This window comes from Telopea speciosissima, chromosome 5 (assembly GCF_018873765.1).
Source record: "Telopea speciosissima isolate NSW1024214 ecotype Mountain lineage chromosome 5, Tspe_v1, whole genome shotgun sequence".
In the NCBI taxonomy this organism is placed as follows: Eukaryota; Viridiplantae; Streptophyta; class Magnoliopsida; order Proteales; family Proteaceae; genus Telopea; species Telopea speciosissima.
Window position 1 is genome coordinate 1265941 of NC_057920.1, and position 17332 is coordinate 1283272.

The 17332-nt window shown below is 42.1% G+C and overlaps 1 protein-coding gene across 2 annotated transcripts in view; it reads right to left on the bottom strand.

Annotated features, from left to right (window-relative positions):
- LOC122662477 (chaperone protein dnaJ 10-like) overlaps nucleotides 1-17088 on the bottom strand; it is a 38635-nt gene extending 21547 nt beyond the window's left edge. Inside the window, exons 1-4 of one of the 2 annotated variants that reach the window (XM_043858114.1) lie at nucleotides 16990-17088; nucleotides 16606-16707; nucleotides 16385-16444; nucleotides 9131-9213 (exon numbers count right to left, since the gene is read on the bottom strand). In XM_043858114.1, the coding sequence (XP_043714049.1) occupies nucleotides 9131-9213; nucleotides 16385-16444; nucleotides 16606-16692 (230 nt within the window). In that variant the 5' untranslated portion in view covers nucleotides 16693-16707; nucleotides 16990-17088. The remainder of the gene's footprint in view (nucleotides 1-9130; nucleotides 9214-16384; nucleotides 16445-16605; nucleotides 16708-16989) is intronic. The other variant, XM_043858115.1, reaches the window with a different exon arrangement.
- Nucleotides 17089-17332: the final 244 nt, after the last annotated feature.

The window sequence follows — 17332 nt, forward strand, 5'->3', positions numbered from 1 at the left end:
TACACCGTGACGGCTGGGAGGATCTCTCTTCGAAGGTGGTTTCATCCTTCAAACATTCAAGCTACTGCCAGTGGATTCCAGTGTGAGTTTGAATTTTAATTTTTTGTTTTATTTTCATAAACCCTAGGAGGATCTCAATTCTGTCCAGATCTGTTCTCCATTAGAATCCTCTCAAACTTAAGCCATAGCCTCCCCTCACCATGGTTTACACTCGATCCCAACTGCTGCCCATATCCATCACCCAAAACCCTAAATCCTTCTTCTCCATAATAGCCCCATAAGCCCTAAATTGCCCACAGCCCATTCTGACCATCAGAATTGGACCATATCCTGGTCGAACCCTCCCCTCACAGTCCCCTACCTTCGATCCCAAACCCAGCTCTCACAGCCCACTTGAAACCCTAGTTTTGGTAGTTTCCCTTAACCCTAAAACCCGAAACCGTAACCCTAATTCTGCAGGAATTTTAAACTGAACCAAATCCTTTTTTTTTTTATATCATAATAGTCCCCTAAACCTGCATATTAAAACCATATAAGACCCATTCCCAAATTCCCATCCTAAACCCTAGAATTAACCTAAATCCTAGGCTGTCCATGTGAACCAGCAGCCCCTTTTTGCTATTTATTCTGTTATCTGGCTCCTAGTAGGTCTCCTACCTATCTAGGACTACATTACTCAGTCCAGCAATTTTCCAGCAGACCCCTTTCCACTGTCGTGGCTCATATCCACGTAATATCACTGTTGTTTATAACTTATTTAAACAACTGTTACTGCTGTTCCATCTCCCCATTGATTCTGAAGTTTTCCAGCCATGTTAGTGCCTGCGATAGGTTTGTTTTGGCAGCAGTTTATGTTGATCTTCAGTTGATTTTGGAAGATCCAACCATTAGTTTATGGTGAGATTTTGATATGCTATTCCTCCTTTTCCCTGCTCCCTTCGATCCCAGTCTGGAATCCATACTTCTGGATTGACAGCTATTATAAATCTTTTAGTTTCTAATTCTGTTTTTTAATACTTTCTAATTTCAGCCAAATAAGCTTGCACCAAGGGACGGATGGGGCTCTAGGTCTCAGGAAATTCCAAGCGGAGTAGGCATTGAAGAGGCCGTTAGGGGAAGGGAGCCAGGTAACCGAATCGGAAAGATACGGGACCCGACCGGGAGAGGGGGGAGGGCAGAGCAGATAGGGAAGAGGGCAGGGGAGAAAGGAAGGGGGGGGGGGGGGACCAGGCACCATGAGAAATGATGGAGGACGCAGTAGAAAATTTAGGGATGCTGGAGGAGTAGATAGTCCTGGCACCCACAACAGAAAGGAGAACACCCATCGGGTGCCACCGTGCCAGTTATCAAGCCAAAGTGAGAGGGGTCAGGTTTAGAGAAGATCATGAGATCATCAGCAAAAGCAAGGTGGGTGAGCCTTTGAGCTTTGCACTTAGGGAGGGGGGAGATGAGGAACAAGTCAGTTGTAGATTGGATGCTACGGGAGAGGAGCTCTAGGGCGAGGGGGGAATTACAGAGGGGCAAAGTGGGCAGCCCTAGCAGATACCCACAAAGGAAGGACAGTAATCAGTCGGGCTACATTAACAAGGACCGAGAAACAAGGGGAGGAGATACAGGAATGGATCCAGTGGACAAAGGCCGAGGGGGGAAGAAAATTTTCAGCAGGATCTTGAAAATAAAGGCCCATCTGATGGAATCGAAAGCTTTGGGAATATCAATTTTAAGAAGGGCAGCCAGGGGTGGGATTTACGATCAAAGCCATGGACAATTTCAGAAAAGAGAAGAATGTTGTCCACAATACGCCTACCAGAGATAAATGTCGTTTGATTTGCACTAACTAGGCAACCAGTGACCAAATGGAGATGATTGGCAAGAATCTTGGCAATGAATTTGTAAAGGAGGTTGCATAAGGAGATCAGCCAGATGTCAAGCAGGGAAGAGGCATCTTCCTTCTTCGGGATAAGGCAAAGGAAGGAGTGGTTAATCCCACAGATCTAACTGGGACAGAAGAAAAAGCTTTTGATAGCCTTGAGGAGGTCGGTTTTGATCAAGGTTCAAGATCTCGGGCTTCGACCTGGTTTCGACCAGGCTGAAACCGAGATATGGTTGAAACCTACCGCAACCAGGTCGAAACCTGGTACTTTTTGCCAGCCAACTCGAGACAGTGGTTTCGAGGCCCGAAAAAAGGTTTTTTAGGTCTGAATTTTTGTATATAGCCTATTTTCAACATTTTAAACACAATGCATGAACTATTTTCACCAAAAAAAAAACACCCAAAATGGTACTTGTGGTTATTGACCCAAATTTACTAATTTACATTGAAGAATAGCACTAAACTTTATAATACCAGTTTAGGATACACTCAAAACCTCTCTTCACATAAAGTTAAAGGTGAAAAGAGAGGGTCACACACTAGGGCCTCTTTGGTATCACTTTTCATTTTCATTTTCTGACACATATACGTTTTTACAAGTGTTTGGTACAATTTATGGACCCTATTTCTATTTACAAAACATCAAAATAATAGAAAAACCATAATAGAGTTGAGACCTTATTATGGATTTTGGCCAAATGAAAAGTGATACCAAGTTTATTAATGTACGTTGAAGGATACCACTAAACTTTATAATACCAGTTTAGGATACACTCAAAACCTCTCTTCACAGAAAATTAAATGTGAGAAGAGAGGTTCACACACTAGTAGTAATGTAATAAGTCACTTGGGGCTTATTTTAGTGGAAATAAGCTTTGGGTTGGGTTATATATGTGTTGGGCTATTGATCCCATGGGTTTATTTTGTAATTGGCCAATTTAATGGGCCTAAACTATTGGTAGAAAGTAGGAAAAATGGGATTTACTTCCTCAATTTACTTAGAGTCCTATTTTGAGTCTATTTTCTTTATTATTTCACTTTCTTAGTCAATTTAGGTTACCTTATTAGTTAAGGATAAGGTTAGGCCTTTCCTTTTTAGTGTGTCTAAGTCCATTTTTGAGTCTCATATATGAGTTTGTAAGGGAGGCCAGCATTGTACACGAATTTGATTAATGAAATGTTGGCTTTAGCCTTTGTTAAAAATCCTGAGATAGGTTGGGTGAGATGCCCAGGATGAGCTGAGATAGCCATCCCCTTCCCCAACCCCCTCCATCGATCTCCAATCAAGCTCCATTGAAGCTTCAATTCTGCCATAGCCGATCTCTTGAAGAAACATATTCAATTGCTGGAATTTCTCTGCAAGGTTCAAGGAGCCCTAAGTTAACAAGTAAGTCTGAAATTGAAATTCTGTAATTATTCTTCTCCCCTTCTAGAAGGTCACATGCAAGGTGATTTTCGCGAGAATTCTGCCCAGCCAAATCTAACCGTTAGAACATGCTGAAATTTTGATCGAATCTTCCTCAAACCCTAAGAGAGACTTGATTCAAATTTCATTACCATCCACCAAGTCGATTGTATGAAAATACCCTTATACCAATCCTATTTCTACTAGGATTCCTCAATAATTTCAGATTTAGTCATCTGATTTAACCATAACTTTCAGCATCTCTTCTCTCCCATATAATCCATACTCTCCTAACTTAATTCTAACACCTAACCCTATGATGCAGCACCACGTGCCCACATCCGTAGGAAGAAGAAGAAGAAAAAAAAGTCCTGAAATTAAGGCTTAGTTTGGGAGCCATAGCTTAGGTTTAGCTAGTATTTTTCCATTCCATACTTATAGTTTATTTACTATTTTTTAATTGAACCAATTGAAATTGGTATAGTTTATTTACTATTTTTTAATTGAACCGATTGAAATTGGTTGCATCCAATTGGTTCAATTGGTTCATTTTAAGTTATTTAGTTAAGTGTCTTTTAGTTTAAGTTAGTAGGGTCAATTAGGTCTTTTTACTTTAAGTTTTAAGTTATTTTATGTTTAGCAACACCCTTCCATGATTTTTGAAGGAGTGTTTAAGCTGTAATAGGTTTTGGCCTATGGCCTTTTAATATAAAAACTCAAATAGTGGGAGGCTCCCCCACAGTTGAATATTTGAAAAAAACAGAATTGTTGGCTGCTATTGCTCTTTGGAGTGTTTGCCTTGTGGTTCTATCAAGGAAGAAGGGCAGGTGGATCTCCTGTGACTCTTTACGTTGTGACGGCTGGGAGGTTCTTCTCTGAAGGTGGTTCTATCCTTCAACCCTGTTCAAGCTGCTGTCAGTGGATTTCTGTTGCAACTTGTTCACCAATTTCTTCTTCTAATCCTCTAATCCCCCCCCCAATCGATCCCCTTTATTTTTCTTTGAATTCCATGAAACCCTAGATCTTGCTGCCCAGCCATATTTGACTATTCAGATTATTTCAAATTTAAACCACAGCCTCCATACTACAGCCCTTCCACTCGATCAAGCTTGCAGCTCCATTCTCCCACTCCAACCCTAATTTACCTTGTCTCTGTAAAACCCAAAAAAAACCCTAAATTCCAGAATTAGTACTTCCAACCAATAAAAACCTCCCATACTTGGATCAAACCTTCCCCTCCCTACCTGCAAAATTCGATCCCAACCCTAGACCTAAAATCCCATTAAAAACCCTAATTTCAGCCTAAGTTCTAAAACCCAAAACCCGAAACCCTAACCCTAATTTTCTGAAATTCAATTTTTTAGTTAAACATCATCCAAACCTACATTATTAGACTCCCTAAAACCTCCCTATTAAAACCATATAAAAATTACCCCATTCCCCCAAGCCTGACCCTAGAAATTGACCTAAAAACCCCAATTCTGCCCATTCGAACCAGCAGCCCCCTTTGGGATCCTGTTGCCTGGCCTCTAATAGGATCCTTCTCCTATTTAGAGCTACATTACCCTAGGTCCCATCAAACCCTAACCCTAATTTCACAATTTCACATAATTTGACCTACCCGATTTTTCCAATCCATAGCAGATCCTGGTTATTGGTTCTAGTAGGTCTCCTACCAATCTAGAATTACATCAAGTAGAATCAAGTTGTAGATGCACCAAACGACAGCAATATGCGAAGAATCAAGCTGTGGAGACCAAAAATTTTGAAATCTCCCAAGTTTCCTACCAGCAGTGTCGAAACCAAAGGCTCTCAGTCAAAACTTGTGAACATCACAAGTTTCAATCGAGATGTGGTACTTTAAGTGGCTGGGTTGGTTTGGTTCAGCTGGTTTCGACCAAAACCAGTCGAAACTGGTCGAAACATTGAACTTTTTAAAATACATACAGGTTTCATCTTGGTTTTCCATGAAACCGAGATATCACGGAAATCTCGGTCGATTTCGACTGAGATCTTGTTCCATGGTTTTGATAATGTCCCAGAAAGATAGAAAGAATCCCATACTGAACCTGTCCAAGCCAGGAGCCTTATTTGGTTTATGGGAAAGGACAGTAGATTGAATTTCCTCATCAGAGAGGATGAGGATGGCTTGGAGAGAGTTGAGGAGATTTTGGGGGGGGGGGGGGTGATGAACTTGTTGACGAGGTCATCAGGGAGGGGGAGGGGGAATTTCTCGCTATTAACAGGACCTTCATTCGATTGTGATTTCAATCCCATCCACTAGTTTATTTTAGAGTTTGTCAATCACTCTATATTCTGTCCATATATTCTGTGTGTATGGTTCGCTGTGATCCTGTCTTGTGGGTTTGTTTCCTAATATTTCTATCTTCCCTATCCTATCAGTTAAGTTGTGAGATAAAGGTTGAAGGATTTCAAATTTCATAAAAGAAGTTACACGTAGTGTTCTGATTGTGAAGTATGGACACAACGAACAGAATACAAAAACAAACAAGAGAAAAAGAAGAAGAAGAAGGGGGGGGAGAATCTATCAAAAAAACAAAAAGAAGAGAAATCAAAATAGTTGGACTCTGGTAAATAGACCCAAAGAGCATAACCACCTTTAAGAGGTCTGGAGTACAAACCAAACCAGAAAGGAGGGCACAGTAATGCTTCATTAACTTGAAAATGAAAGGGACCTTTGTATAAACTACAAATTCTCCTTAGTTTCCTATTATAATTTAAATGTAAAATGGATAAATCCTGTCCCTGCTAGATACCTACCAGTATTTAGTTCATTTCCCTACTAGATTACAGTAAATTCGAGGTCAAATATCAACTCCATTTTGCAGCTCATGGCTCCCGATGGTTCCCCTGTTACCAGAGTCAAGGACATTAAAGATATGGCTGTGAATTATTTCAAAGATCTTCTCAGTGGTCCTCTGGCTGATCTGGGTCCTATCCCAAACAACTTGCTTAATACATTTATCCCAAGTGAGCTCATCTCTTCTTTCCAGTCCATCCCAAATGAAGATGAAATTGTTGCTGCTATTCGGTCTCTCAAGGTGAATCGGGCACCTGGTCCTGATGGTTTCAGCATGGGCTTCTTCTTAGCCTCCTGGGATATTGTCAAGGATGATCTTATAAAAGCCATCAGGAGTTTTTTCCTCAATCCCAGTCAGATTAAAGGGATTAATCACACTTTTCTTTGTCTCATTCCAAAGAAGGAAGGTGCTTCAGTGATGGCGGCCTTTAGGCCCATTGCCCTCTGCAATCTGTTATACAAATTTACTGCCAAGATCCTTGCCTTCAAGCTTAAGGCTATTGTGGACATCCTTGTCAGTGAAAATCAATCAGCTTTCATTCCGGGTAGAAATATTTCGGACAATATCCTCCTTTGTAGTGAGATTGTTCGAGGTTTTGAAAGGAAAATTATTCTCCAATTGCTCTCATGAAGATTGATATCCACAAGGCTTTTAATTCTCTGAGATGGGATTTTATAGTAAAGGTGATGACTAAGATGGGATTTCCACCAGTCTTTATACATCGGATCCACCAGTGCATTTCTTCTCCCAGGTTCTCTGTTCTGATCAATGGTAGCCCAGCTGGTTATTTTGCTTCGTCGATGGGTATCCGCCAAGGGAGTCCGATCACTCATGGTTTTATCAAGGAACATCCAAATTTATACTAATCAGCAGCTCATCTCTCCTGTTCCCAAGTGCAAAGCTCTCAAGCTCTCCCATTTTAGCTTTCGCAAATGATCTCATGATTTTCTCCAAGGCATCAATTAGCACTTTTGAAACTACTATGTACTGTCTGCAGCACTTTCAAGATCTTTCTGGGCTTTAGATTAACCCAACAAAGTCTCTTGTTTTCCTTGTTGGGGTCTCCGAAGCAGAATTGCAGAAAAAATGGCTTTGATTGATATCTCTGGGTTCTCTATTGGCCATCTCCCTGTCAAGTATCTGGGTTTGCCTCTGATTTCGGCTAGGCTTTCTGCTCATCATTGCACTCCTATGTTAGATCTCATCAGGAAAAGACTCCCAACTTTGGAAAGGCAAGCTTCTCTCCTATGCAGGGCGATTGGTTCTCATCAAATCAGTCTTGCAATCAAGTCCATGGAGTCCCTCATGTCCTCTTTTCTTTGGAAAGGATATGACTCCTCCAGATTTCTTCGCCCCATCAGTTGGGCTTCAGTTTGTCTTCCTCTGAAAGGAGGAGGCTTGGGTATTAGGAGAATCAAAGAGGTGAACTTGGCTAGAATTATTAAGCTAATCTTGAAGATTGCCTCCAAAAAGAGAAGTATCTAGGTTGATTGGATTTACTCGGGGTTGCTTCGCTCGGATTCTATTTGGACAGTCTCTATCCCATCTGATGCCTCTTGGGTTTGGCGCAAAATCGTTGCTACTCGCCCCACGGCCCCCACTGCCCTTAGAGCTATTTGTTCTCGTATTGGTGATGGGTCATCTACTCTTCCATGGCTGGATAATTGGCACCCTATGGGAATCCTTTCTCATCTTGTCAACTCTAGAACTACTTACAGCTCTGGTCTTCCAAGGCTTGCTAGGGTAGCTGATATTTTAGATCCTACTGGTTGGTCTCCTCCGACCTCTCTCATCCCTGTGCTCACTAATATATGGAGTGCCTAGCCTTCTATAGCTAGCAGACCCTTTGGGAGAGAAGATTTTGTTATCTGGTTGCCAAGCTCCTCTGGTTCCTTTACATCCAAAGCTGCTTGGGATTTTATCCGTTCTAGAGGCCCCTTGGCTCCTTAGAGGAACATTCTTTGGTTCATGCATCACATCCCTAGGCACTGCTTCACTGCCTGGAGAGCTCTCTCTAACTACCTTCCAACGCAGTCCTTTCTCCGTCATCGCCAGATTGCTGTCTCCCCCTTGTGTGGTCTCTGTTGGAACGCGATGGAAGATATTGACCATCTCTTTTTTGTTTGCCCTTTCTCCGCTTCCATCTGGAAAAGCATCTTAGCAAAATGCTGGCCTAGAAGTAGGAGAATTCTCTCTTTTAACAGAGACTGGATCTGGGTTGATATGACTTTTTCCGGTTCTACTCTGTGACTCGGTTGGCAAGTTGGCTTTTTGTGCGGTCACCAATCATATTTGGATGGAGCGTAATATCAGGATATGGACTGCCAACTCCAGGACTTTGGCCCAGATTTGTGATTCCATTTCTTTTGAAATTAAAGCCAAGCTCTCTTTGGCTGCTCCCTCTATTTGTAATGACACCCCAAAGAACAGGATTATTGTTGCTTCCTGGGGTATCTCTTCCATCTCTCTTTGAACCTCTGCCTCCCCTGTTTAAGGCTTTGGCCTTTTGTGTTTTTTATTCTTTTTGCCCCCCCTTTTTTTCTGGGGCTGTTGTTTCTTTTTCTTCTCCTTGGTAATGAATTTTTTATTCACCCAAAAAAAAATTCAAGGGATCTTGGGTTGGTTGGATAAGTAACTGAAGAACCTCTACAGTAAAATTAGAAACACACACAAGTTCTGCTCCCTGAAACTAAGGCCTGAATGAAAGTATAGGAATACAAATCACCTTTTTTTATCCCGGCAGAAATAGGAGTAAAATTTGAACTTTACTAGAAGTGAATGACTTATTAACAGAACTTTCTCGGACACTAATAGCATCTTTATTGGCTACTAGACTTTCTTACTAAATAACTTTTGTTCCAACAGGAAACAAAACAAATTTTATCTAGTTGCTAATGTAAGGCAAGCACCCAAAGAAAGCTATGAACTTTTCCTTCACTTACTTATCATCATGGAAAAAGAAAAAGAAGGGGCCAGGTCCAAATGCCAGCTTTCAGCGAACCCTATGTTTAGTTTAGTGTTTAGACTTACTGAGGTACTCCTGACTTTCCATTCTTGTCATATGCTTCACGCTTAGCTGGATCACTTAGAACTTGATAAGCCTCCCCAAGGACCTTCACAAATACAACAAAAAATAAGTATTAAAGATCACCCATAGAAGTTAACTAGTGAACAATTACTTCAAATGGCTCTTGAACTCAGTTTTCCCATGGGCCATAAGACCATTCGGTCCAAATGAATATATCAATTAGACTGTTCAAGCCAGATGGTTAGACTAGCATGGGAGTAATTGACATGTGTCTTATATTTAAAAGTTTAAAAAAGAAGATGGCAGCTCAGGAGAAATGAACACCACATTAGCTGAAGCACATCAGCACCTTTGCCACCACACCAGGGATGCTTCTGATCATCTGATGCACAATCCATGATACCTATGCTACACTGTGTATACCTTACCTTAAGTGCTTAGACTATTCAGACTGTTGGACTGGACAACTGCACCCTAGGGACCATCAAGGCACCAAGAGCCAGCCAGAGTTCTTTTGAGCGAGTGCGAAGGGTTCCCTTGGGTTTTGTATAGCATCCTAGTTGTGAAGGAGAATTAGTCATTCTCCCTTTCCTGTCCTTTCAAATGTCTTTCATGCATTAAATGCGCCCTCATCTTGATGTCTCTGGAGTGTTGTGCAGCATGTGTGCTTCCAATTTCTCCCTATCCTCTTCATGCTACTTACTTAGTCATGATGACTCTAACTTTACCATTTTCTTCCTCCTTCGATTGTTCTCTCTACTTCATCCCTAGTTAATCTTCACTTTGCTTTCTCTTTTGCCTAATTATTTCTTCGTTTTATCCTCCGGTTTTTGTTTGCAGATTTCTTCAAGCTCTTAATGAGGAGGTGTCTTCACTTCGTTTAGCCTAATCCTAATCTTGGTTGGTGATCGCTGGTGATCTGTTGTATTGGGGTTTTTGCAGCAAGAACTTTTTTCTTGCTGTTTGGTGGTACATATCACTCATGCAAAGCACCAAGGATGATGGAGATCTAGCCGATGCTGCTGACCCCTCTTCCTCATCAGTGTGGGGGAACGCTTCAGGAGTCCGTGATTCCTCGACTGCTAAAATGGAGGTTGAGCTCCCATCTTCAAGGGCACGATGTAAGCGCTCCAGAAATCGCAGGAGAAATGGAAATTTAGGGGTTCTCCATGCTTCTTAAGGTAATACTCCTTTGGTGATCTTGTAAGCAACACTCCGGAAGGGTTGTAGAAAATATAGTGTGTCTTCTTCTATGGAGGTGGTGATTTCTAAGTCCCAGCCTGTTTCTAAGTCCTTCTACGTTGGTGAGGTTGAGGTTGGTCTTGATGGCTATGGCCATCGACCACAGATTCATGGATTCTCCATTGGACGGCCACAACCATCGGTACTGGTCCTAAAAGGCTTCCTCCCCTCCACGGCTCCACCTGGTCTTCACTGGGGACTAAAAGTCTAAAACTATCAGGCTCACTGATAGGGGCTCATTTACACTTTATAGTGGAAATTGGGACGATGCTTGAACAAGATCAAGTCCTTGATGCAGCTCCTTGGTGGATAGGAATCATCTCCTCCACCTTTTACCAGTTACTTCTTCAAAGTTTCAGCATACTAATTCTGGGTATGAGATGATGATGGTGTGGGTTCATCTCCTCTCCATACCAGAAGAATGTTTCAATGAAATTGTAATCACATGCCACCGAGCATATTGGCCGGCCACTGTTGATTATCATGGATTGGATCACGTAGGGGCTCCCGCCATTCTCTTAATCTCTTAATGTAGACCAGTCACAAGTGATAACCAGTCCACAAGAGGATCACAAACTTTAGGTCCAGCAACGATAAATACTTCAATTGGTTCTCAGATTTGCAGGAAATTTCAGAACAATAAAAAACAAGAAATCTAAGAAGGGAAAGAAGAAGATAGTGTAGTCTCTCTCAGACTTGGGTCTCTCACCGTATTTTGGTCTCTCACCCAATGACATCTCACCACTCTCTCACAGAGCAAAGCACAAAGCTATGTTTTTTTTCAATTTCATTAATCAAATTCGTGTACAAGGCTGTGGCCCCTTACAAATTTATATAGAAGACTCAAAAACAGACTCAAACACAAAAGGAAAGGCCTAACCCAATCCTTAACTAATAAGGTAACATAAACTGACTAGGAAACTAAAATAATGAAAGAAACTGGCTCAAAACATGATTCTAACTAAACTAATGAAGTAAATCCCGTTTTCCTACTTTCTACCCATATTTTAGGCTCATTGAAGTGGCCTGTTACAAAGAAAACCTATGGGAACAAAGGCCAACACCTACATAACTCAACCCAAGATTTATTTCCAATAAAATAAGCTTTTTAGGTGACTTATCTGCATCATCTCCGCTAGTGAAGACACCCATTTTAAACGTTGCTCAATTCACAAAAACAACAAAAATCAGAAACAATAGAGGCATTGGTTTCCTCATCAATGTGAAGTATAAACTCCACAGTGCGTGTGAAAGCTACGGTAAGGTGTTCCATTGTACAGTGGACTGTATTAGTAAGGGTTCTACCTCTTTTCATTTAAGTGACTGCTTAACCCCTCCCCTTTCTTCAGGCAAAATACCTTTTATGGTTACTCAAATGAAAAAGGAAAGGATGTTTCTGACCAGATTAATGAAGGGAAGGTTCCCAGTATTTCTGCAGAGAATGACTGTGTAGAGTCCTGTTCTATGCAGGTGGGTTTTTGTTAAGTCCAGGCTCAATCAGTGGAGCCGTTAGTGGTGATGAACAAGGATGAAGCGGTTAATGCTGGTGGCTCTTTGCCAGCAGAGAATCTGGTTGATACTCATTTGCCACCATTTATTGAGCTCCCAGATTCTGTTGATTTTAATAGCCTTCCAACCAATAATTTTTTATTTTGTGTTGAACCCCTCTCTGAACCAGTTACTATGTGCCCTATCCCTGCTGATGATGGAGATAGGTGGAATGAGACCTCGCTGGCAATCAATTTTGCTTCTTTCTTGGGTGAGGGCCACACAACAAGTGTAATGTAGTTCTAGGGAATGTAATCCAACTAGAAGCCAAACCCAGGATCTGTTCTTCAAAGGGAGAATTGGCTAGGGTTAAACAAATGGAAAAGGTCAATTTAGGGTTAGGGTTTAGTGGATCTAGGGTTAGATGATGTATGGGAGTCTTCCATTGAAGGTCTCATTAACAAATAACAAGTCTAAGACTGCTGAACAGAATCAGCAGCAAGATATGGAGTCTAGGGTTAGGATTTTGAAAGAGGAAAGAGTGGAGTAATTAGGGTTTGGCCGGGCAGAATGTAACCAGCCTTGGATCGAGTTCTCCACGTGGGCAAAAGAGCACTCGGTCAAGGTTTGGTAGTGTTCTGATGGTTGGGTTATGCTGCGCAGGTTATGGATGGCCTAGAGGAGAAGAAGAGAACGGTTAGGGTAAGGCTTTGGCTCAAACTTACTTGTTTAATGAAGAACAGTCTTGAACAGCTTTGCTGATGTAGAACAGTCCTTGAAACCAATGCTTGAACCAGAACTTGAAGGTAGAACAGTGAATTGAAGAAGATAAAAGTAATCACGAACCACCCGGGCTTCCCACCGCAAGGTGTCAATCGGATCAAACACTGATTCCGTCAGCCTTGATCAAACATTAGACAATTCTCCTTGGAGAAAACAAGCAAGCCAATTCTCCTTGGAGAAGACAAGTTGCAGCAGCAGCTTTGAAGAGAAGTTTTTAAATTGTGAGGTGAGAAGACCCCCACACACACACACGAATTTCCTTTATTTAAAGGGCCAATAGGCCAATTCCTAAACAGCCTGGGAGTTGGAATATTCCCCTTGGCCAACTATTACAAATCACTTCCTCCCTATGAATCGTGGGAGGAGTGGACCTACTATTTGTCAACAATTTAAAAGAGTCATGTGACCACTTAAGTAGTCACATGACTTACTAAGACAATTAAACTAAAATCACTTACATTGAACCACTGGTTCAAAGTTCAAACCGGTCCAATTTAATTACATCAAAATAAAACTAAGTATAAAACTACTAACTACTAACAACTACTGATACTACTTGAACAACTTTGACTTCCTCTTATTTCAAACATAAGTCTTCACATCTGCATCAAAGTGAGCCCGGTGCGAAGCTAACCGCTGGGCGGAATTTGATGCTGGTGTCTCGGTGGGCCAAACTTAACCCATGGAGTCCTTGGTGGAAGGTGCTTCACAGCAGCAAAGGATTTTTCAATTCCTAGGGCCCACTACTGTTTATGTGTACAATTACCTCTGCCCTTCGAATCCTAATATGCCTCCTCATTCTTCAGTAACTATTGGTCCACACTTCCACCTTCGGTGGTGCCTTTCTTGGTGGGAGTTGATCTGAGTAGAGGTGCTGCATGTGGAAGATCCCGTCCTGTGTACCCCTCCTAGGGAGCCTATGTCGACATCACTTAAGTCTGATTCTTCACTAACACATACTGAGGCTATATCACAAGGAAACTCCGCAGGTGGAAGAGATTCTAAGAAGCGGAAACAGAAGCGACATGGGATGGAATCTGAGGATGCTGAGAGGGATTTCTTTAGGTGCTTTTCTTTGGAGCTTCTCTCAAAATCTTCAGACCCAATGGCTGCGACAGAAAGCTGAAAAATCTGGTCTGTGAGATGATTACTGAATCGGAATTGCACTCACTGCTTTCAAGAAGAAGAGGGTGAAACGACATCAACGGCAAGGGGACCCTGCAGTCTCCTAATCCGGTAACCTCGGCCTATTGTCAATACCTACTCATATTTCTGTTCAGTTTTAATTACTGTTTTCTTGGCTGTATCTTTTTTTTGGTGAATAAAAAATATATTACCAAAGCCCCGGGGGGGGCGAGAGGGAAAAAGAGGGGAGGGGAATATACAACGAGGGAGAGAGGGGGGGGGACCCAAGACCCGACTAAGAGCGGGAATGGGAAAGCAAGAGAGTACTATCTAAACCCCAGGCTACAACAATATGCCTGTTCCTTGGGGTACCCAAAAAAGCCTTTTGAGGAACAAAAGAAAGCTTAGAGGAGACATCCCAAAAGATGGCTTTTCAAATCAAGTCAAAGGAGCGAGAGTTGGAAGTCCATCTCCTCAGGTTCCTCTCCATCCAAATGTGGTAGAGGGTAGCACCAAACACAAGCTTGCCTATAGTGTCGCAGATAGTACAGCCAGGGAAAGTCATGATATGCCAAAGCCATTCTCGAGCAAAGGGAAGGTGTCTTCTACTGCGAGGCCAGATGAACGACAGGGCTTTTTTCCAGATGGTGGAGGTGAAGGGACAGGCAAAAAAAAGATGGCCAATGTCTTCGGTACCATTCCAACAAAAAATGCAAGAAGGGGGGACAGGGATTTTTTGGAGAGTGAGGAAAGCTTAGGTAGGGAGGCAATGGGTAAGGGTTCTCCACGCAAGGAAGCTGTGGCGGGGGATGTGGCCTTTGAACCAGACTAGCTTGTGCCAAGGAACAGAGGGGGCATTGTATCTAACAAGGTTCCAAGCAGATCTAAAGCTAAAGAGGCCGTTTGAGGAGGGGAGCCAAGTAACCTTGTCCGCTAGAGCCGGGGAAGGGGTGAGGGGGAGGGGGGGGAGGGAATTCCATATCAGTGAAAGGGAGATGGGGGAGGAAGGGGGGGGGGGGACCAAGAACCATTTGAGATGATGGAGGAAAGTGGGGGCCGGGCCAGCTTGGGAATGCCAGAGGAGTAAATTGTCCTCGGGCCAAAGAAGTTGTAGAGGATACCGATGGGGTGCCAGGGATCAAGCCAGAGGGGGGTGGAGGACCCATCAACAATGGAAGAAAAAATGGCTCTAAGGGCCAGAGGACGAAAGAGAAGGATCTTACGCCAGACCCAGGAGGAGTCAGCAGGGATGGAGACAGTCCAAATGGAATCATTCTTTAAGAGGTGGGAGTAGACCCATTGGACCCAAATGGAGTCGTGATTGGAGGAAGTCTTCCAGATAATCATTCTTGGCTGTAACCACTACAAGGTTGGTGGAAATTGAACATCGATGGCTCTTCCTTGGGCAATCCAGGATCAATTGGAGTAGGGGGAATAATTCGGGATCACTTAGGAGCGGTTTTAAGATGCTTCTCTGAGTACCAAGGAGTGGGCTCAAACTACATGGCTGAGCTAGGGGCCTTTTTTATTGGAGTTGACCATGCTAGAGAAATGGGAGCTGAAAATATTTGGATTGAATGCGACTCGGAAGCGGTCGTCTCTACAATTCTCTTTAGTAAGTTTCCTTGGTATCTAATGAATAAGTGGTGGAAGGCCTCATCTTTTCTGGACACTATTAGGTGGCGAATCACTCATTGCTACAGAGAAGCAAATTCCGCAGCTGATGCACTTGCAACCCACGCAGCGAAAAGGAAATGCACCACTTGTTGGACTAGTCCACCCCATTTTATTATGCAGATTGTCTATTGGGAAGCGCTAGAACGGCCTTTCTATAGATTTACTTAGATTGCATCTTGGGCTAACGGTAAACTAAGGGCTATGCCGAAGGTTTCACGTTAGAACTCAGGAAGCCTTTTTGGAAATCATGAGTTATTCCTTGTACATATTTTCCCATTTCTAATATATATACATTGCTGACCTTTAGCAAAAAAAATTCTTGGCTGTATCTTATATGCTCCTCCGATTGAATCTGCGTGCTCGGCTTCGAGAAATTAGGGAATTCGGAAGAATCAGAGCTGCGAGGAGTTTACCGGGGGCTGCAAGGAGCAAAAGAACAGGGGTGGGCGTGCGTGGTAGTTTGGACTTTGGATGGATTGTCAAGATGTGGTAGACTGGCTTATGCGAGGGAACATGGGAGGATGACCATGGGATATATTTAATTTGCTTTATGATGTACAGCACCTTATGCAATGTTTTAAGTCTGTTTTTTCTGGTTAAGAGACGTAGGAATGATGTTTTGATTGCTCATAAGTGGGCAAGAAGGACAGGAGTTTACAAGCTCTCGGCCGAAGTAGTCACTGATGTTAAAACATTTCCGTTCTCGTAGGTAATTTACATGATCTATTCAACATATAAATGTTAGTACTAAGAGGTAAAAACCAGTACAAATTAACCACAGCACTATTCCATAGTTTTTCCCTCAGAGAACCCTTAACCTGTCTAAATACTTTACCTGGGCAATTGGTATGCACGTTCTAACTGACATTAATTTTTTATACAATTATATATGTTAAATTATAGTCTTATAGTTTTCCAGTAAATTTAACCATATACCCTACCTGAAAATTGAGTGCAGCTTTAGGATCTCCAGGATTTTTGTCTGGATGCACCAGCCTTGCCTACAAGAAAAGCATTCAATATAAACAAAAATTCAGAAGTAACATAATTCTACAATTTGTATCAACTAAAAAATAAAGATATTCAAAGTAAGGAAGTTTAACCGACAAAAACCTAATTTGCAATCATTAGACAATGAATTGGATACTGAAGGTGAACTTACCTTCAAGTAGTAAGCTTTCTTGATCTCAGCTGGAGATGCGTCATAGCTAACACCCAAGATGTCATAATATTCAGTTTCCTTCACCATGACTTCCGAATCGAACTAAGAGATTAAAAACTAAAAATGAGACCCTTTATTGGAAATAAATTAATCATCAAACAAATAGATATAAATATGAGAGAGAGAGATTGAATTCTGTGATACCAACATATCCATGCAGCTAATTTCACAGAAATTGTAACCAAACCAGAGCCAAATTCAACAGAACAGTAATGAACAAAGTTAGCAAGAAACCAATGAAACACCGACATTGCAAACATATGAATGAGCAGAGAAAAATGTTAGAATGTATAATTGGTACATAATTGAGCAGAAGAGTAACACAACCTGAATCCCCAAGTAGACCGATGGCCAGCAAAACGAGATCAGCTAACTTATTGAAAGCAAAGCAACCTGACGAGGGACGAGACCAAAACAATGGCACCTCGCAGAGCCCAAATGTCGTTTGCCGTTGTATAAATGCAGCTATAAGATCTGTTGTTTCCTCAGGTATGGATACAGACAGGTGGATAACCCTAAAGACATAATTGAGATCTGCCTTCGAATTTCATCAGGAGTGGTTTCCTGAAACTGAAGGAAGGAACAGTAGAAACGTTCTGGTGGGTAAGTCAATACGAGGAAGGTATCTATGCACGACACTTCAGCCGTTGGATTCTCGAAGGATTTA